General features: G+C 42.7%; 1 protein-coding gene across 1 annotated transcript in view; it reads left to right on the top strand.

Annotated features, from left to right (window-relative positions):
• Window positions 1-21,690, top strand: part of khdrbs3 (KH domain containing, RNA binding, signal transduction associated 3) — a 95,723-nt gene that overhangs the window by 31,629 nt on the left and 42,404 nt on the right. The window contains exon 2 of the mRNA XM_056428663.1: window positions 15,629-15,768. Coding sequence (XP_056284638.1) covers window positions 15,629-15,768 — 140 coding nt within the window. The remainder of the gene's footprint in view (window positions 1-15,628; window positions 15,769-21,690) is intronic.

The raw sequence follows: 21,690 nt of genomic DNA, 5'->3' as shown, positions 1-21,690 counted from the left end.
TATTGCTGATTATGGCTTACAGCTTAAGAAAACTCAAATATCCTATCTCTAAATATTAGAATATCATGAAAAAGTATACTAGTAGGGTATTAAACAAATCACTTGAATCGTCTAATTAACTCGAAACACCTGCAAGGGTTTCCTGAGCCTTGAAAAACACTCAGCTTGGTTCAGTAAACTAAATCACAAGTATGGGGAAGACTGCTGATCTGACTGCTGTCCAGAGGACCATCATTGACACCCTCCATCAGGAGGGTAAGACACAAAAAGAAGTTTCTCAAAGAGCAAGCTGTTCACAGAGTGCAGTTTCAAAGCACATCCACAAAAAGTCTGTTGGAAGGGGGAAATGTGGCAGGAAACGCTGCACAACCAAGAGAGATGACCGCAGCCTTAACAGCATTGTGAAGAAGAGTCGCTTCCAGAATTTGGGGGAGCTTCAAAGACAGTGGACTGAAGCTGGAGTCCAGGTATCAAAAGCCACTGTTCACAGACGTGTCCGGCAAATGGGCTACAATAGCCGTATTCCCATGGTCAAGCCACTTCTGAACTCAAGACAACGGAAGAAGCGTCTGACTTGGGCTATGGAAAAGAAGCACTGGACAGTTGCAGAGTGGTCCAAAGTCCTCTTTTCAGACGAAAGCAAGTGTTGTATTTCATTTGGAAGTCAAGGCGCCACAGTCTGGAGAAAGGCTGGAGAGGCGCAAAATCCAAGTTGCTTGAAATCCAGTGTGAAGTTCCCACAGTCAGTGATGGTTTGGGGAGCCATGTCAGCTGCTGGTGTTGGTCCACTGTGTTTCATCAAGTCCAGAGTAAATGCAGCTGTGTACCAAGAGATTTTAGAGCACTACATGCTTCCGTCTGCTGAAAAGCTCTATGGAGATGAGGATTTCATTTTCCAGCATGATCTGGCACCTGCCCACAGTGCCAAAACCACCAGTAACTGGTGTACTGACCATGGCATTACTGTCCTCGATTGGCCTGCCAATTCCCTGACCTGAACCCCATAGAGAATTTGTGGGGTATTATGAAGAAGAAGCTGAAAGACACCAGACCCAACAATGCAAATGAGCTAAAGGCCGCTATTGAAGCATCCTGGGCATCCATAAACCCTCAGCAATGCCACAGGCTGATTGCCTCCATGCCACGCCGCATTGATGCAGTAATCCGTGCAAAAGGATTCCCAACCAAGTACTGAGTGCATTAATGGACATTTTCAAATGTTTGATTTTGTTTTGCTGTTATAAATCTTTTTTTTACTTGGTCTGAGGAAATATTCAAATTTTATGAGATAGGATTTTAGAGTTTTCTTAAGCTGTAAGCCATAATCAGCAATATTAAAAGAATAAAAGGCTTGCAATATTTCAGTTGATTTGTAATGAATCCAGAATGCATGACATTTTTGTTTTTTTAATTGCATTACAGAAAATAAAGAACTTTATCACAATATTCTAATTTTCTGAGACAGTCCTGTATATGTATGCAGGCACGTGCACAGACATTTTGGGGGGCAGGTGCTCAAACCCCAAAAAAGGGCACCCAATGCCAAAAAAAATTCTGAAAGAGTTGAAGCATAAGCATCAATACACTGATGATGCAATACATCCTCGACCTGAGTTTCCTCTGGGCAGCATCAGACCGCTAGCTTACATTTTCTTTATGAATAAAGATGAATATTATATAGCAACAACAGTACAGGCATTCTGATTGGCAAATGGGTCTTCATGCCAGCCACGTATTGCCCTCCTCGCTGGTCTGATACGGATGCGTATTGCCCTCTTACGTCATTTTCAAAATGAGCGATATTGATAGACATCAACAGCCAAGAGCAGTGGTCCTTTTTTCAATCTGACAACGCAAATCCTAGACTAGCCCCTGTTAAATAGAACGGAATAAGAATTATCTCTCTCTCTCCTCTCTCTTCTCTCTCTCTCTCTTTTCTCTCTTCTCTCTCTCCCTCTCTCTATTCTCTAAACATAACTAACGTCAGTAAACAGCTGGACAAGACTTTGAAATCACGGATTTCGTGAGTTTTTGTTTGTTTAGGAAACGTCGGACCAGTACTTGTGACGTCACGTTTTCAGCAGCGCTAATGTTGTGGTTGATTTATCACAAAACAACGTCAGGGGACAAACACCGTCATGACCTGTTTGTCTGGTGCTGCGCGTCAGAGGAGAAGGAGGTGCACCCGTTTGGTGGCGCGAGGAGCACTGCGCGGAGGAGGAAGTGGAGGAGGAGGAGGGAGGGGCGGGGGGGGGGGCTCGCGAGTGTCGCGGAGCATGTCGGGGCGAAATTCTCACAACTCAAATAAATGCCCTGTCGGATATTAAAACACATTTGGGGGGGACTTGATGACAGAGAGAGTAACTTTTATTCTTAAATATTGATGAATTAAAAAAGTGGTCTCCAGCAAAAAGGGCACTTTTCTCATCCAGGGCAAAAGGGCTGGTGCTTGAGCACCACTAGGGCTCTACCTGTGCACGTGCCTGTATGTATGTGTATATATATATCTACCTCCTCATCCTCCTCCCCTTCCTCCTTAACCTCCTCCTCCTTCTCCACCTCCTCCGCCTCTGCCTTATCTTCCTCCTCCTCCTCTTCTTCCTCCTCTTCTTCTTCTTCCGCCTCCTCCCCTACCTCCTCCTCCTCCTCCTCCTCCGAGACTCGTTAGGACCTCCCTCAGAACGGACAACTCCTCTACGCTCCAGAAATGTCCGACTCCTGTATAATCAAGACATGTTGGATTTCTCGTCTTCTACTCAGTTATTTCTATTTCCTGCTCGCCGTCGGGTCAAAGGTCACAACGCAACACGTAGTTGAGTCCGGTCGACGGCTGTCTGACCACGTTACTGAAATCCTGAACAATAAAAGTCATCTGCTAATTTATTAGCATCACAAAGACATTGTACCTTTTATATTTTCTAATCGCTGCACAATTTGACTTCATTTAAACAAAAAGAAGTATAGAAAGAAGGCGGGACTCGTTCCTTCATTTAGATTCATTCACTTTGCTTTTAAAACAGGATTTTTTTTTAAAATCTGATTTTCCTTGGAGTTTTTAGGGGAAATTCTGAATTTGAAGCAGGAGTTGGATCATATGTTTTCTTGTGTGTCCATGTTAATAACTCAGGGATGGAACTGTCTGTTAGTTCATCCCTTTAAACCCTAAATAAAATAAAAACATGAGCATTCCCAGTGTGTGTTTGAGCTACAATCCTTAACATGTTAAATGTCAAAGACATAGCTGCATGTTTCACAGCTGAGCTCTTCTCAAAGGCACAACTTATATACATAAATACATAAACATAAGTATAGCAGCGTCATGAAAACATCCACCCGTGTTTTACCTCCAGCTAAAAATGAATTGAACGTCTGGTTTTGCTCTCCTAAAGGAGCAGCGTTCAGTGTGTCACTGAGTGAACTCAGACTGAAGTTATGTCTGCTGTCACCGTGGAAACGACGAACATCGGAAGAGCAGGACGTGGTGTCGCAGAACGTCACTATTTCATTCTGCAGAATCGAGACAACCTAAACAAGCATAAACCTCTGTATACAATTAATATATGTATTTATTGCAAACTATGACTACGGACCACCGGTTGAAGGGCCGTTGGTTCAATTCCCTCGGGGACTCCGGAGCCTCGATTAATCTCACATACAAAACTGTGGAGATAATCTCCGGTAATAAAACAAGGGAGGATGTATTTGCAGAGCTGATCCAGGGAGTCGGTGCCAAACACACTGTGTGTGTGTGTGTGTCTCTGCGTAGACACTAGTGTGTGTGTGTGTGTGTGTGCAGCTCCGCTGGAGAACATCGAGTGCTTTATTTCATTTGCAATATCGATCTTTGTGTTCTTGGGATCGCTTTGATGCTCGGCTCTCGCGAACAGAAGATGACAGACGGCCGTCCGATCGATCGGGTCAGAGGACGAGCGACCGACACGCACGTGATGATGACCACCGCTTAATGCCTCTAATGCACGCCGGCTGCGTGGAGACACGTTCTCTCTATTTACCAGAATCTGAGTGTGTGTGTGTATATGTGTCAGTGGCGGCTGGTGAAATTTTTTTTGGGGGGGGGGCGCAGTTTAAATAGCACTCAACAATGAGAAGAAAAGAGGTTTTGAGTAGAATATTGTAAAAAACAAAGCTTTATTTCAAGAACACAGCGTGCTCAACACGGTCCAATAACAACTATCAACACACTGTAACTTTGGGCATGAGAGGTTCAGAGCAGCTTTAAGGAACATTGGGTTGGGTTTCAGAGGTTTGCAAAATAAAAGAGTTTCACCCTCACATGAAAGAGGTTCAGAGCAGAATAGTCAGAAAGAGATCACATGTTACATTGGGTGACAGAGCAGACCCACTACTGGAAAGACAAGTAGCTCCTCTCTTTAAAGTGGTCAAACTTCTCAATAACTCTCTGGTTAAAGTCAATCATGTCTGTAACCAGCCTGTTTCATTATTCTTGAGGGAATGTGTCTGTTTTTCAGAACTTCTTCGTTGTGTTTCGATGCCAGTTCGGTCTCCTACTGCTCTGCATGAAGCTAACTCGCTAACAGTTAGCTTCATGCTCTTAGCTAGATAACTGCGGCAAGATTCGTGCTTTACACTTGTCTGAAGCTCTTTAGATCCCTCACCCCGTTGTAGTCCAGAGAGTTTCAGTCCCAGGACTTTGGAACAACAGACGGGGGGAACAAAAAACGAATTACTCATGGAGCATCCAGCTAACCAGCTCCGGTTAGCATATCGGCTTGAGGAGAATCTCCGGGTGTACGTCCTCCCGCGGTCAGCGATTTGCTGCTGAATTTTTAATTCCGGATGTTCGGGTCCCAACTCTTTCAGCCTCTTCTTGTCAATATCTGACCGTCGATTGAAAGGTCTTTCGCGTAGAGATACCACAGAGTGTTCAGTCACCGACGCCATGCTAACAACAAGCTTCTGCTAGCTATGTTGCGCGCGTACCTGCGTGGAGGTGGAGCTCCCTGGCAAGGGTTGCCAGGTCTGTGAGATAAAACCAACCCAATATCAGAACTCAAAATATGCCCGTGCCAAACCATATACACTGCTTTTAAAGTCCAACAGCATTGCTATCATTGCCAAATGTATTGTAATATCTACAAAGTAACAACATATGTTTAGTTTGCCAGCATTAAAAGCAGTTTTCCCTCGCGTTATTTCACCTAGGTCCTAAAATGGCCTTGTGTAATTAGATACAGTATATTATCATAAATAAAGTGTGTACGTGCTGATCTGGAGTCAGTTTGGTAGGATTTGGGTCTGAATAAATTATTTCATTTAAAATATGGATTTTTATTTAAAGATATTCATGTAATTTGCATGCAAAATAGGTCTACCCGAACCAAGGACAAAAAATTCAACCCGCGCAACACTTCAAAAGTGGCCCGATTCCGCAGGAAAACCGCGGACCTGGCAACACTGCTCTATGGGCTGAGGGAACATACGGGTCTCTGTCTGATCTGAATAGTCCAATTGCGTGCGCACATTTGTGCGCCCCAAGATTCACGGTTTCATCCGCCAATGTGAAGCCGTCCTTGGCGAAACGACTGAAATGTTGTATCGATGCAATAGCACACGTTAGACCAGCGCCTCGGAAAAGGGGAGGGGCTTCTCTCCGTGATAATGGCGATATATTATATTTTTTCACATTAACTTAAGTGGTTGTTGACAGGGGCTGACGGTCTCCCACACACATTTAGCGCGTCAACACGGTATATTTACTATTTAAATGATTTGGCATATAATGTTTTTTGACAGGATTTTTTTTTTCTTCTTTTTTTTTTCATGTCCAAATTTTAAGAGGGGGGGCGCCCTAGTGCCCCCTATGGACGAACCGCCACTGATGTGTGTGTGTGTGTGTGTGTGTGCGTGTGTGTGCATCCAAACCAGCGGCAAACGTTCATCCAGGAGCCACTAATGCGTTTTTTTCAGTATTGTATAGTTTTGATTGTTGCACGATGAGTAATTAACACATGTTGACCAATGGATTTCCATAACCTTTCCATGACCTTTCCATGACTGTCCCAAAACATTTCCATGAATTTTCCATGACCTTTCCATGACTGTCCCAAAACATTTCCATGAATTTTCCATGACCTTTCCATGACTGTCCCAAAACATTTCCATGACTTTTCCATGACTAAACCAAATTTCCAAGACCAAATATTATCTAAGATTTTCGGAGTATATACCTTAAATGACTCGAATGAATCAGAGACAATAGTCTGATTAAAAGAAAAAATATTCATATACATGTTTATTCATTTAATCAAACTGCGTAAATGAAACATATGAATATCAAACATTTCCATGACTTTACCAAAACGTTTTTGGAAATTAAATGTTTTCTTCCAGGTCTGGAAATAACCTTTTTAAATTCCAGGACTTGTCCAGGTTTTCCATGACCGTACGAACCCTGAATTGAAAGAGAGAACACAATGAAGCCGGTCTGGTCGTTACCAGTTATGATGATTCGGGTATATTTCGAGACGAGGCCCCGATAACGACGTACATTACGGCTTCCGTGTTCATCGTCCGCCTAATGACGGTTTTATGGGACGCTTCATTAGCGCAGCGATAAACATCAGCCGCTGCTAACGCCGGGATGAAGAGGGCTCGCTGCGGTCCTTCATGTTAACGTCCAGCTCTGTATTTAAAGGTCGGGGTGTGACCAGATGGATGATTTATTATTAATTAACTCACGTTTAACGGGAGTTATCTTTACATCCTTCTTTCTGTTTCCCCCTCGTCGTTCATCCGGGACGTTCTGTTGTCTAATGAAGAGAAAAGTGGCTCAACAAAGATGGTGATTCATCTCAGAGGACACCAGAGATCATGCAGGTCTTTTTTTATTACGTATCACATCTCAGTCTCAGGCTCATCCCGGACCGCAGAAGGCTCCTTTGCAATTACATTACGTTTTATTTACATGCGTTATTTATTGATTTAACGTCCATTGATTCCTCCTTCAGCCTTCTATCTGTTCACCCACCTTTCTCTGCATGAGGCTGGACATAACCCTCGGGTACGGATAGTTTTTCACGTAATTTCTTCGTACCCGGTATAATTAAACACGCTAATTTGTTACATTTCCCTTTGCAAACATTAATCAATCAATGAAAGCAAAAGTGCAGCAAACGGAAACGGAAACGGACAAATGAATAATTTCGTGGGACTTAAAACTTCCACTGAAGCTTCGCGGAACAGAAACACCATATTTCAAAACCTCTTTGGGTCTTTAGATTGAGGCTCGACTCCCTGAATCCTGTCGCTTTGTCGCATCATTCCTTCTGCAACGGTATAAAGGCACCGACTTGAGGACAGACTGGTAGAACATCTCCAACATCTCAGAGCACTGGTCCACCAGACTGGTAGAACATCTGCAACATCTCAGAGCACTGGTCCACCAGACTGGTAGAACATCTCCAATATCTCAGTTTCCCCAAGATAAGAGTCGACTCCTCCACTTCTTGTCCACAGCGTTGATGTTGGCCTTTCGCAAAGTCGTCTTTAACACACCCGAAAATATACATCTTGGAATATTAAGTTGATGATCAAACTCATTGCATATTCGGCATTTTTTAACGTTCTTTAAGTTTGCAGGGGAACGTACATCCGCTGTGTCAGCAAGTTGCACAGTGTGTGTTATAATATTCATTAACACACCTCACACACTCCTGTCGTGAGTTGATGTGGCGCCAAGGTCAAGTGTATGTATTTTTTAATGATCTGTTTAATTTTGTTTTCTCCTGTAAATATACATTAATTGGCATTTTATATTATTTTTTTTTGGAACAATTCAGCAAAAAAATTAAAAAAGTCTACTTTATTGAAGTGACGGCTGATTCGTGAAGCGGTAACTTACTGACTCCAACATTTTGCCTGGTGCATCTTTATCACCTGACTATCACGAGGTGGCTTCATGCCTCGAGGGAGCTTCTGCACCTCACTGCTCCGTAAAAATATAAACGCTAATGCTGTAGAAGCACCATTATGATGAGATAATGCACCAGCTGTTTGTGGTGCAGGGGAGGGAAACCCTGTACACTGCCTCGTTCCTCATGAGTACAGCGTGTTGGCGCCTCGCCATTTTACACGTCTCCGTCCCTGGTCCTTTTTTATCTCGTTCCAAAACTTGTCAAAAAGCAGACACTTTTTTCACCTTAGCGACGCTTCTCAAAAACACCACTTATTTTGCTTCAGGAACAACCTAATGTGAGGGTTTCATACGAATAGGGAAACTATAACGCGACATCAGCATCGAAAACTCCAATTAAAAGGCGGCAGGATTGGTAATAATCTTCAAAATCTTGTCAATTATATTTTTGTTTAATCCTCACAGCAATCAATAAATCAAATGGTCTGACAAAAGAAGAAAGACAGGAATATCAGTGTCCTTTCTGCCCATCTTCTGACACGTTGCTCGTCCCTTGGGTCTTCCACAAGCTGTGAGCACTAACAATAGCCACGCTAGTGATGTTCGCTGTTAGCGAATTTCTTGTTAGATTTAGCAACTTCTGGAGCGTGTGTTTCATTGGAAACGAGTTGGCAACATTTGCCATTTTGGTGCTCTTAATAATAATAAAATAATAAAATATATGTAATTGTAATTCTCGCTAGTTCCTTCATATTAACAACCTTCGCTGTAAACATCGAGACACGAACGCCGGTCTCCCGTAAACACCGGGACACAAACACCGGTCTCCCGTAAACACCGAAACACAAACACCGGTCTCCCGTAAACACCGGTACATGAACACCTGTCTCCCGTAAACACCGGGATATGAACACCGGTCTCCCGTAAACACCGGGATACGAACACCGGTCTCCCGTAAAAATAGGGACACGAACACCAGTCTCCCGTAAACACCAGGACATGAACACCGGTCTCCCGTAAACACCGAGACACGAACACCGGTCTCCCTTAAACACCGGGACACAAACGCCGGTCCCCCGTAAACACCGAGACACGAAAACCGGTCTCCCGCAAATATTGTGACACGAAAACCTGGTTGAAAGTCCTGTGTTTGTTCGGTTCATTCAGCCCCTTGTGTTTTCTTTTTAGCCTACAAATACAAAGTCGTCCACTCACTTTACACTGTAGTTACTTTACAACTCAGTGCGTCTTCTAGGGGTGCTGAAGGGTGCCTCAATTGTCATCAGTAGGAGGCGCTCAGCCCAAAGCGGCATACGCCCTCTAAAATCCCCACTAATTACATTTTTAGACCACACGTGACCCCGATAACGATGCCATACCATTGCATCGGGCACAACTCTGGATGCTCGCCGTCGACACCTCGCCCTATAAAACCTCATCCATCACGGCGCGCCCATTTAATGCCGCTGCTCGGATGAGAACACATTTCAAAAGCAAAAACATCCTCTGGCGCTGTTGCAAACACTTTGATAATCTCCGTGCAAACTACGTCTTTTAAATGAACAGGTGCCAAGATAAATGCACCCTGTAACCATCTTAATGAGCAAACAACGAGCCAGGAGCAGTTCTGGCATCTTTGAGGCCAGTTGAACCCTTTAAGGCCTTAAAAAAACAAACTTGAAACAACCCCCACCACCCAAGAGGCTCTTGAAGGAACTTTAATGCTCTTACTCAACCATTTTAAATGTGTGACTCACCCCCGTGGGTGACTGGAGCATTCCTAAAGATCCCGATTTTGGGGGGGTTTTCGCAAGAGAAACATTTTCTTTTGCTCTCACCATTACCACAGTTTTTGGGGGGGGGGGGTTGGGGGTTAAAATCATCTGCGACCGTACGAGAGGGCGAGGCCGGAGTTCCTCAGAGATCCACAGCGTGGAGTCCTGGATGTGTTTACGGCGCTTCGCGGTGCCCGGATGCTAAAACGCAAAGAGGCGCCACTCGAGGGGGTTCTCCGTCGTAATCCGTGGACATTATCTCCACGCTGTAAGCGAGTCTTGGCTCGTTAGCTCGCAGTCGAGAGCCAGGCTGGCAGGGTTTCAGGGAGCGAGGCAGAAAGGGAAGGAGGGGAGGAGGGGAGGAGGGCCTTGCCAGGCCGCCGAGAATGTAATCTCCAGATTAGGAGGCGAGACGAATTCCCGCTGCCAGCCTGACCTTGTCAAGGCAACAGAGGAGCCAGAGTGAAATTGAGTCGAGTATATAGATCATATATATATATATATATGATATATAATTCAATATTGTCAGGGGATTTGCTGCTACAGGCTGAGATATTTAGTCTGGTAACGTACGACCAGTAGTTTATCGTTGATAATGTTAGCATACGTTAGCTCAATATGGTTTCATAACGGACTGTAGCAGGACCGACGCCGCTACCCGTGGGTTTCCCCCACCAGCACCAAGGACCAGCCAGGCACAGAGAGGTTTCGCTCAATGACATATTTATTCTGTCAGACACACACCGAGCAGACCGCCAAACATGCGCCCCTGCTCACTTCTCCCCTCCCTCCAGCTCTGCTGCCCTTTTATACAAGCAGCATCGGCTGCTGACTGATTGCCACTCAGTCAGAGCAGCTGACTGATTGTCAACCAGCCAGCAGCCGAGGCCAGATTGGGGACAGCTGCCACACGGACATTAATGAGTCAGTTTACTGATTTTATTACGCATTTTTCACTATTTCGCTGTGTTTTTAACATTTACCGTTCTATAACCGCAACTTTGTGCCACTTATCACCTCAATTCAGCAAAACTTTTTTTGTCTCGCTTAGATATTTAGTGAAGTAAAAAACTAAAAATATATATAAAACCGTGTTTAATTCTGATTGATGCATGGAAATACATGACTCACCTTTTTCAAACTGAGCGCACATTTATGTAAATATAACCAAATGTGTTCAGTTAGAAGTGGAGGCAGATTGAGTAAATAAGAAATCGGGACCTTTAAATAATATGCCATGTGGGTTTTTTCTGGAGGGGGTAAATGAGCTTCCATCTGGACTTTTATGCAATATAAGTTCCCTCTGAGTGACCTGAATGCCCTTTCTGATTGTGTGTATACAAACACGTTATGCTAGATAGAAACTGGAAAAAAGATAAATAATGATCTGGCGTTCATGTTTGAGCATTTCATTCATTTGACCCGTAATTGCAAATCAACAAAAATAGTGAGTCTGTCTGCCGCAGACGGCCACGCAGAGCACAAGTTGCATAGAAAGGAAGCGGCGGAAAGCCGGCGACTACCGCGGTGCTGTTTAGACGAGATATATTTATATCGCCTCAGACGCTGTTGGAGAAACTCGCCCGTCTCAATTCATTTATTCACAAAAGGAAACACGGAGAGCTCATCACTTCTATGCAGGTGCATTCTGTCCGCGCGGCAAATTTTAATAACGTCCATGAAATTCAAATTATTGTCATGTTTTTTATGCTATTTTATGACTAGGAATGCGAGCAGGAGTAGAATAAACAGCTTTATCTTAACACTTCAAACAGAATGAAATATACCACAAAATAAATCCCAAGTTTCGATCAAAGAAATGCCCAAAAATAAGACACCAGGGTGGACGTGACATCCGACAGCCGGTATCTACTGCAGCTAACGGTTTCCCTGGAGGCACCACTCAGATACAAATCAGCCAGATAAATATCTGTAGCCACAGACATAAATAAATATTTATTTTTTTCCCCATTAATTCCGAAGCTACTCAGAAACTGGGTTACGAGGCTCCTTTACTTCCGTAAAAGCAAACACGGGTTGGGCTTTCTTTGCTCTCCATGCGGACTCGACAAAAACCTTCATGAAGCATCAACAAAGGGGGGTCATCGTATCTATAACCCGATGTCTGTGTCGAATTTCAAAGTGCTAAAAGCGGGTTATCGTTGAGTAAATTAGTGAACATACCTTTTTTACTCTGGAGCTGGTTCATTGACCCTCAAAGGAACGATTCAACATTTTGATAGTTAATCAAAATTTCTTGGCAAGATTTTGATGAGAACATTGATTCCACTCGCATATCGATGTAAAATTGCATATGGAGCTGCTCAGATTAGTTTAGTTTAAATACTGGAATCATGTCCAGAAGAACCGTTATTCTTAATCAGGAATAGTTACAGAAAATCCCAAATTGTCGCTTTTTTTTCATTTACATTTTTGTTCCTCAGATTAGTTTTAGATGTGTTGATCAGTGGATTTTTGAATTTGAGGAAAGTCACGTTAGCCGTTTCCCTCAGCGTCCATTATTCATGCTAAGCTAGCTAGGCTAACCGGCTAGGGGGGTCGGTTCGCTATGGGAAAGTCTGATTTAGAGTCAAATTAGTCGCCACAATTTGCATCCTTTGTCATTGATTTTGGGTTATTGAATGAATCATCTTTTTTTTAAAACACTTTTCAATATATGACACAAATTTAAGTACAAATCCAAGCATGAAGAGCTCAGGTTTTCGCTCTAAAGAGGATTACTGACTTCAGAGCGAAGGAACTCAAAATATTGTGTTTATATGACAAGAAAAACTAACTTTAAACAAAATTGTGTACGGTTTAACAAACCATCTATTGAAAGAAACATACATTGCCACGCGGTCCTCTGGCTGTAAATGAGGATCTCCCTCAGTTCCCGTCACTAAGGATACACCAGATACTGTACTTATGATGTATCGCGCCCCTCAACACAAAACTGGTGGACTTAATGACCCAATTGCTTCTGTCCCCATTCCCCCAGCTCCACTCTCTAGCAGTCATGCATAATCCCACAAAATCTACGCAGTTTATGAATTTTATATGGAGAGGCCTAAATCACAGAGCTGCTTTTAAGAGAATCCATTTCTAATAGAAGAGCAGACAGCTGGGACGGTGTCCTGTTGTCACTCGGAGGGGCACATTTTATAGACGCTAAATATATATTTGATGTGTGCAAAGTTGTACAAGTTTGACATATTTGATGCACGAAACATAGGAGGCCAATATTGTTTGGATAATCACAGTTTATCACAGCGGTGGTATTACGTTAGCTTTAGCCATTGTCCACGGCTTCTCCTCAAAGACGTTGAAAACGTATTGAAGTGAGCGTGTCACGAAAAAATAGAGAATTTGAGAGGTTCAAAGTCCACCATACGTTGTAACCCCTCACTTTGAATAATTGTATAAATGTCCAATTGCGACATTGCGGTTGAAACAATCTGGCAAAGACCTTATTCAAAGCAATCTGAGTATTGTACCTTTTTAATAATAATCATAATACAATCGTCCTCCAAAAAGTAGATTTTGGAACTCGTCACAGTATTTAACACTATTTAACGTTTTTTAACCGTAAATTGAAACCGTTGCCTGTCGATCTTCTTCCTAACACAATGTTTCATCATCAGCCTCGCTGACCATGTGCATTTTTGCAATGTCGTAAAAAAAAATGTTTTAGGAAAACGATTCCAGAGTTATAATAATATATATCTGAAGCATTTTGGAGCCTCGGCAAGAGTAAGGGAAGCAAAATAATTTTAATTCTTGATCAATAAGAATAACCAAACGTGTGTCGGACGACATCATCGGGAGAAATTGAAGAACGTAGACGTTCAACAATATTAGAGGTCGAGTGGCATCGCCCACATCGTAAGGAGTCTGAGACACATCGGCTTTAGAAGTGTCGTCAATCCACCAGATTTCCTTTCATTCTGCACATATCACATGGTTGTCGAATGGGAAGCTGTGTATTCCCACGAAAGGACGGCGGCCGTAACAATCGAGGAGCGATTCAACGAGTTCCGGGATCCCAAATCTCTTATTCAATAAAAGGTATGCCTGGCCGAATCACGCTACGGGCAAAGGCCACTTTAGCTGGCTTCAGTGACGCCTGTTTCGATCTCTTCTGGTGGACGTAGTTCGAGTAACAGATAATTTTTTGCCGCAAACGAGATCTTTAGAAAAGCGGTGCGGTCCCTGAGTTTATCTCAGATATTGAGCTCGATTGAAGCTGCAGTTTGGCTGCTTATTATAGCCGCGCACCGTTGTGGGTTTGATTCGAACTTGAAAATGCTAAATTTTCTTGGTGGGCAAGTCTGCCAAAGAAAAAAAAAAGGTTTCTGTGAGCTTTAAAAGAAGATTTTTTTGTTGATGATTTCAGTTGAAACACAAATCTCAGTCACAATCTGAGGACGGCGCCTGGTGCAAAGGAAGGAAACTGTGTCTCTGCATGTTGCTAGGCGATGCATTAATATTAATGTTGTCTTTTCCTCAGAACGTTGTGCACTCTCTTGCACACCCTTTGGGATCAAATTTGAAGCTTTAAAGATATCTCCATCTCCCCGATACCTCTTTCATCCTCGTTAAAACTCGTATCAAAAGGTTTTAATTACATTCCTCCTGCAGAGCTTTGTTGAGGAATCATCACCGGCCGTCTATATAGTTTCCAGTTTTGCAGCGCCGATACGCTCGAGCTCGTTTCTGATCCAGTTTAATTGAAAAAAAGAAAAGAAAAATGGGCATGTGGCGTCTCCGGGTTGTTTGAACATGTCAACACGTTTGTTACGTTTTCAGATTCAAATCTCCCCGTCACACCTGAATCTGAACCAATCTAAAGGAAAACCCCTATTAACACGTAACCTGTGAAGCAAAAGCATCCCCGACCTCGCCGGTTTAATTCTTTTCTTTTTTTTACTCAAAAGTCGTTTTTTTGAGTTGCCACAAATAAATCCGTGATGGAAGTCCGCCCTCTGCGTCACCTTTTCCCCTGCCGGGCTTCTAGCTCCGAGTCTCCGTGGTAACCTCTCAGCCGGGCCTCCCTCTCTCTGCAAAAGCATTTTCCTGGCACTGAAACACAGATGTTATCCATCTGATTGGACGTTCAAGGTTACATCTCCAAAATACCTCAAAGTGTGCATCCACCCTCAGACGAACGGTGACAGCCAACACTACTTTGGGAGGCCAGAGTGCTCTAAAGGCCTTCCCATTATTATTATTTTCTGGCAATTGGAAAGTATTACGGTGATCCAGCCAGGCGGTTAAATGGTCGATGCCGGAGAGATCTCGCATCCTTTTTTTACTTCGCCTAAAAGGGTCGAGCAAATCTGCACACCAAAACTCAAGAACATGTTTCAACAGCGGTTATGAATATTCTTTTCGCCGTCTAAGTCTTTTCCAACATTAACTGGTTGCAGGTTATAACATATCTTTATTTAACAGCCTTTGTTTCCTTTATAAACTTATATTAAAACAACGGGTTCATATTTAGCCAACTCCGTTTTCTTACTTTCTTAAAAGTGTGATTTTTTATAGGGCTGTAGACTTCATTTTTTAATCTGCAGATTATTTTCTTTAAATTATTGCATTTATTTGTTCAGTGTTTTGTCCAAGAACAAGTTATATACAATTTAAAGTTTGAGCCAAAAATGTTGGGTACATTATTTATTTCAAAATGTATGGCAATTCATTTTTTATCAATCAATTAATTCATCAATCGATCTCTTGTTTTTTGCTCTAACTTAAGTACGGCACATGGCCAGCCTCGGTTAGCAGATATATTTGAAGCAGGGGAAACAAGCAAGCCTTCTATATCCAACACATCAGAGAACGTTACTTTGATCTTCTTATTTCTCTCGTGGAAAGTGGAGCGATATTCCCAAAAAATTTACATGTTGCTGCTCGGTCAACGGTGACTCGTTAAGTTTTCTCTTTCCTTCTCTTTCAGAGATTGAGAAGGTCCAGAAAGACGAGGACAAGCTCCTGAAAGACGAGGACAAGGACGAGGAGAAGTTCATCGACGTCGTCATCAACAAGAACATGAAACTGGGCCAGAAAATCTTAATACCAGTCAAGCAGTTTCCGAAAGTAAGTACAACCGCCGGAGACTTCTCAGAGAACGCCAAGCGCACATTAGAGACTTTCAGGATGGTGATGTTTATCGGTAATGAAGCCCGAGTACAGTAGCTCCGGGTTTAGATGCAGATCCCTCTACAAGTTGCCGCTTTATGTTCAGTAGACGTACCATCGGCTGACAGAACTGGGGTAGAACCACATCAGGGAAGTTACTTCTTGCTCTTCTTAAGAAGAGTTTCAGGCTTTCGAAAATATCACCGCTGTGAAGCCTCTTTCGCTCACAGCTCCCGGTAATTTACCGGGACAACCTTTTCGTGGGGCCTTAAGGGAGGGGGGAATGAAAGGGAACCAACAACGCCATCTGGGGACTTACACCCCAAGAAATATAAGTTTAACAACCCCAATATGTAGTTTGAGAAGTGTTAAGGACCCAGATTCAGTTCTGGTATTTGGCCAGAGACGTGTTTAGTCAAACAAACCGGAAGTTTATTCCAGGAAACCATGAAAATAATCTAAAACTAAACAATAAAAAGCCAAAATATGCAGACTAATTTACAACGGCCAACAGAAGTACAAACAAGCATAATGGAGACAGCAAAACGGGCACAATAGGGGCAGTGGGGCGATTTTTCACTGTTCAGGAACATTTTCAATCAAACCTTTTCCACTCTCGAGGTGGAGGACTGGCGGTACGAGGGTTCCTTGAATATTAATCCCAGCTCCCGTTCAAACGGGACCCCACGCGGGTAATGTTCCAGAACATTTCACGGATAGATTGCGTTAAAGGAACATACGTCTCACTCTATTCCCCTCGCACACACACACCTCTCTATTGCACTGACCTTGGTCAATGACGCTTTCTCGGTGTATTAATTTGTCAATGAATATTTATGAGTGTATGATTCGTACAGGAATTATCTCACAGTACATTTTATTTTCTTGAGAGAGCATGGGATTTATTATGACCCCCCCTTGTTGTTTCTCAATAGCTCGTGGTGGGGCGAGAGTGCATATAATTCACGTGCTTTGCGATGACTTTCCACGGCGAAGCCACTTTGAGCGATAACGCCGTTGTAGCCACGTTTTTCCGAGAGCACTTCAGGCTCGCCCGCCGCCGGGAGCCTTCACCGGCATGACGGGGATTACCCGCTGGGAGGTTGGTGTGGAAGTGAGAGGGCCCCTCCAGGGGGGGAAGGACAGCGGTAACCTGCAGCGTGTGGACAGAGGGAACACTGAGCAGAGCCCGAGGTGCATTTGGGTTTATTCCCCGCCCCCCCCCCCCCCCCCTCCAAAAAAACATGCTTTTCTCCACAATAACACCAGAATGTGAATGACATGCACTGCCAAATAATGCCCCGTCGGCCTGTCAGTTTAACATGAAGGGTGTATTAATGAGACAAGACATTAATTTAACACGTATAGCTCTAAAAACTTCACAGACGGCTGTTTGAGCTTCGTGATAAACACGTCCTCTATCAACGCTCCTTAATTTAAAATAATTGTCGCTGAAAAATCTTTCCGCGTTTTTTCATTTGCACTCAAAACAAATCTTCTTGTGTGAGATAAAACGTTCCACAAATTATCGTGAAAATTATTTATTTTAATGTTTTAACAAAAGCAACCACATTGACGTCGCTATATACATATATATATATATAAAAATATAAATGTGTACATTAAAAATAATATATATACTGTATACATATATACATAATATTGAACATAAAAAATATGTGTTTATATATATATATATACAAATAATCAAATATATATATAAAATATATGTATGTATAGAAATTTAAAATACATACATACACTACCGTTCAAAAGTTTGGGATCACTTAGAAATGTCCTTATTTTTCAAAGAAAAGCTTTGTTTTTTTCAATGAAGATAACATTAAATCAATCAGAAATACACTCTATACATTGTTAATGTGGTAAATGACTATTCTAGGTGGAAACGTCTGGTTTCTAATGAAATATCTCCATAGGTGTATAGAGGCCCATTTCCATCAACTATCACTCCAGTGTTCTAATGGTACATTGTGTTTGCTAATCGCCTTAGAAGACTAATGGATGATTAGAAAACCCTTGAAAACCCTTGTGCAATTATGTTAGCACAGCTGAAAACTGTTTTGCTGATGAGAGAAGCTGTCAAACTGGCCTTCCTTTGAGCTAGTTGATTATCTGGAGCATCACATTTGTGGGTTCGATAAGACTCTCAAAATGGCCAGAAAAAATGAACTTTCATGTGAAATTCGCCAGTCTATTCTTAGTCTTAGAAATTGCGAGAAATTGCAAAGAAACTGAAAATGTCCTCCAGCGTTGTGTACTACTCCCTTCAGAGAACAGCACAAACGGGCTCTAACCAGAGCAGAAAGAGAAGTGGGAGGCCCTGGTGCACAACTCAGCAAGAAGACAAGTACATTAGAGTCTCTAGTTTGAGAAATAGACGCCTCACAGGTCCTCAACTGGCAGCTTCTTTAAATGGTACCCGCAAAACGCCAGTGTCAACGTCGACAGTGAAGAGGCGACTCCGGGATGCTGGCCTTCTAGGCAGAGTGGCAAAGAAAAAGCCATATCTGAGACTGGCCAATAAAAAGAAAAGATTGGTATGGGCAAAATAACACAGGCATTGGACAGAGGAAGCTTGGAAAAAGGTGTTCTGGACAGATGAATCCAAGTTTGAGGTGTTTGGATCACACAGAAGAACATTTGTGAGACGCAGAACAGGTGAAAAGATGCTGGAAGAGTGCCTGACACCATCTGTCAAGCATGGTGGAGGTCATGTGATGGTCTGGGGCTGCTTTGGTGCTGGTAAAGTGGGAGATTTGTACCAGGTAAAAGGGATTTTAAATAAGGAAGGCTATCACTCCATTTTGCAACGCCATGCCATACCCGGTGGGAAGCGCTTGATTGGAGCCAATTTCCTCCTCCAACAGGACAATGACCCAAAGCACACCTCCACATTGTGCAAGAACTATTTAGGGAAGAAGCAGGCAGCTGGTATGCTGTCTGTAATGGAGTGGCCAGCACAGTCACCAGATCTCAACCCCATTGAGCTGTTGTGGGAGCAGCTTGACCGTATGGTCCGCAAGAAGTGCCCATCAAGCCAATCCAACTTGTGGCGGTGCTTCAGGAAGCGTGGGGTGACATTTCAACAGATTACCTCAACAAATTAACAGCTAGAATGCCAAAGGTCTGCAATGCTGTAATTGCTGCAAAATGAGCATTCTTTGACGAAAGCAAAGTTTGAAGAAAAAAATTAATACTTCAAATACAAATCATTATTTCTAACCTTGTCAATGTCTTGACTATATTTTCTATACATTTTGCAACTCATTTGATGAATAAAAGTGTGAGTTTTCATGGAAAACACGAAATTGTCTGGGTGATCCCAAACTTTTGAACGGTAGTGTATATACATTTTTATATAAATATATATTGCAAAAGATCTTCAGACGTCAGCTTATTGTTGCCATTTACTGACAATATCAGTATTCAGTCAGCACCAGTCCAACTACTATAACCAAATATATGGCTTATAGTACTTGGAATGTCCCTTTTTTACCAGATCTAAGTTCCCTCTTTGGTTTTCATCACCGGAGTGAGGTGGTGTGCGTGTGTTTTGTGCGTCGTGTCACCCGGAACCTGTTCCGAGTCTCGGAGGTTCACAGCTAAACAGATTTGCCTTGACAGCTTTGATAAGTAGTAGTACTAATACGCTGTTTAGAGCCCCAACAAGCCACCGAAGGAAGACAAATTCAATTTGTTCCGTCTGACAGGCAGCAATGGCGAGAGTGATCGGTCTGACTCCGAATGGGTTTTTCCCTCCTGAGCTGCGAACGTCACCTTTTGGGGCTCCTGGCATCGAAGACATTTTTATAAATCGCCGTTTAGCGGGCGTAGGCGGGAAACAAAAGGGGAAGCGGGCAAGGACGACCACGCGGTCGAGTTTCCGGGCTGTTGACTCCTCAGCGAAGGATTTTTTTAACAGTCAACGGTGATGAATATTTTCTCCGCATTTCTGAGATTAAAGTGCTGTAACGGTGTAGCTCCGTGTACCGGGCACTTTGATAGTGGGGCTTTTACTTTGAACGTTCACACATCTCCAATGTTTTCTTAATTGGATTTGTCTGAGGGTAAGGAGTACGCACACTTTGAGCGCACACTAACGCACAATAAAGCTGATTCTGACACTAACGCAACTGGAGAAGCCGCCATTTTGTTGAGAAATACTTTTTCGGCGCGTTTTTTTATTCGTTAAGTTATTACTTTCAAGATTTTACAAACATGTTCTTTTAAAATGTATAATTAACAGGCTCATAAATGCTTGTTTTTTTGTCTCCGAGCTGGAGCTCCAGCCTCTTTAGGCTCGAGTTCATGGTAAACTCCCCGCGGTCCGGTGACCTTTTTTGGAGGTCGGTGTGGCGTTTACCCGCTAATCGGAATCGACTGGCGCGTGTTTTTCCGAGTCATGAAGAATAAAGGGATTCATCGTCATCAGAACTTGGATGCGGTTACGGAATCAAAAAGGTCATCTGACCTTTGACCTTTATGATGAATACATTTCGGACAATACATCGGGAAGATCTTGGTGAATATGGGCCCCGTTGTTTTTAACACTTTTTTATTCCTATTTTACACAAATTGAGAACATACGATTTTATTTTAAATCCCGAAGTCACACCTACCCAGTACCCGACTATTAATACCAGAACCTTCTGAACAAGGGGACGCTATCGTCGCTCATCGGTACATTTTGATCCGTGGGGCCTCGGAGAGCGAGCGCCTTTTTGGCAGAAGGCGCCGCGGGCCATTAGCGAGGCGTAAGGAGTCCCACTGGTTTGTATCCAGTTCAGACTGAGAGCTTTTCTCTCTGTGCTGGGAGCCGTGATTTATCCTTCTGCTGTAGCTCCCCGTCCTGCTGTCATCAGCACAATCCCTCTGCTCTCTTTCTCTCTGTCTCTCTCTCTCTTTCTCTCTCTCTCTCAGCATTCCATTCAGCAAATGATGAAAAGATCTGAGATGTTCATGTTTAGGGCGATCAATCATACGTCCTTTCTCTCTCCTTGTGTCGGCTCTCTTTCCTTTCATCCGCATGACTTTATTTTTTCTTTCAGCTGGATAAAGGATCCGTCTTTTTTTTCTTCGTCTATTTTGTCAGTCGTTTTTTGTACGAGGGCAACAAACACAACACCGGCTTTTATTGCGGTGGCTGTAGGCGGCGGCACAATCCTCTCACACACAGTTTAATGACGTGTACCGGTGCAGGTTTCATTGTAAGTCACACAATCCGTTGTGATGACTAAAGCATTAGCAAACCCCCGGATACAGACGTGATTTCTATCAGACAAAAAAAAAGAAATATTACAATAATCATGCAAACGGGAACCTACATTTAACCCCATCCTAAACATGTGCGTAGCCTATTCTGACACAATCATTATTAAGGATTTTGAGTAGCCACATGCTACATAATTTGTTTAATTGGATATAGTTAATAATGTTATTATCTATATTAAAAAGGTTCAAACACATTTCCAAATCTCATTTGCTCACATTTCAAAATATCACATTGTGACGTCCCTCGTTAGGTCATTAGCTATCTTAACATTTAAGTGAGCCTTCATATGATCTTTAAAAAAACTGCTTTTGAGTATCCACATGTTACGTACAAAAAATAATGGAATTTGATGTAGTTAACTTTGTTATAAAACCAACATATTTCTGTTGATTATCTATATTAGAAAATCTTCTGTGGAATTTATAAAGTGTATTAGCTCGTTACCCCGTTAGCTACCTTTAAAGTTCCGCGAGCCTTCATACGATCTTTAAAATATCATGTTGTGACGTCCCTCATTAGCCCGTTAGCTGTCTTTAAATTTCCGTGAGCCTTCATATGATCTTTAAAAACAACAGCTTTTTTCCTTA

The sequence above is a fragment of the Pseudoliparis swirei genome, chromosome 1, assembly GCF_029220125.1.
Source record: "Pseudoliparis swirei isolate HS2019 ecotype Mariana Trench chromosome 1, NWPU_hadal_v1, whole genome shotgun sequence".
Classification (NCBI taxonomy): domain Eukaryota; kingdom Metazoa; phylum Chordata; class Actinopteri; order Perciformes; family Liparidae; genus Pseudoliparis; species Pseudoliparis swirei.
Note: the sequence above shows the minus strand (reverse complement) of the source record. Positions and strands in the feature narration are given on the sequence as shown.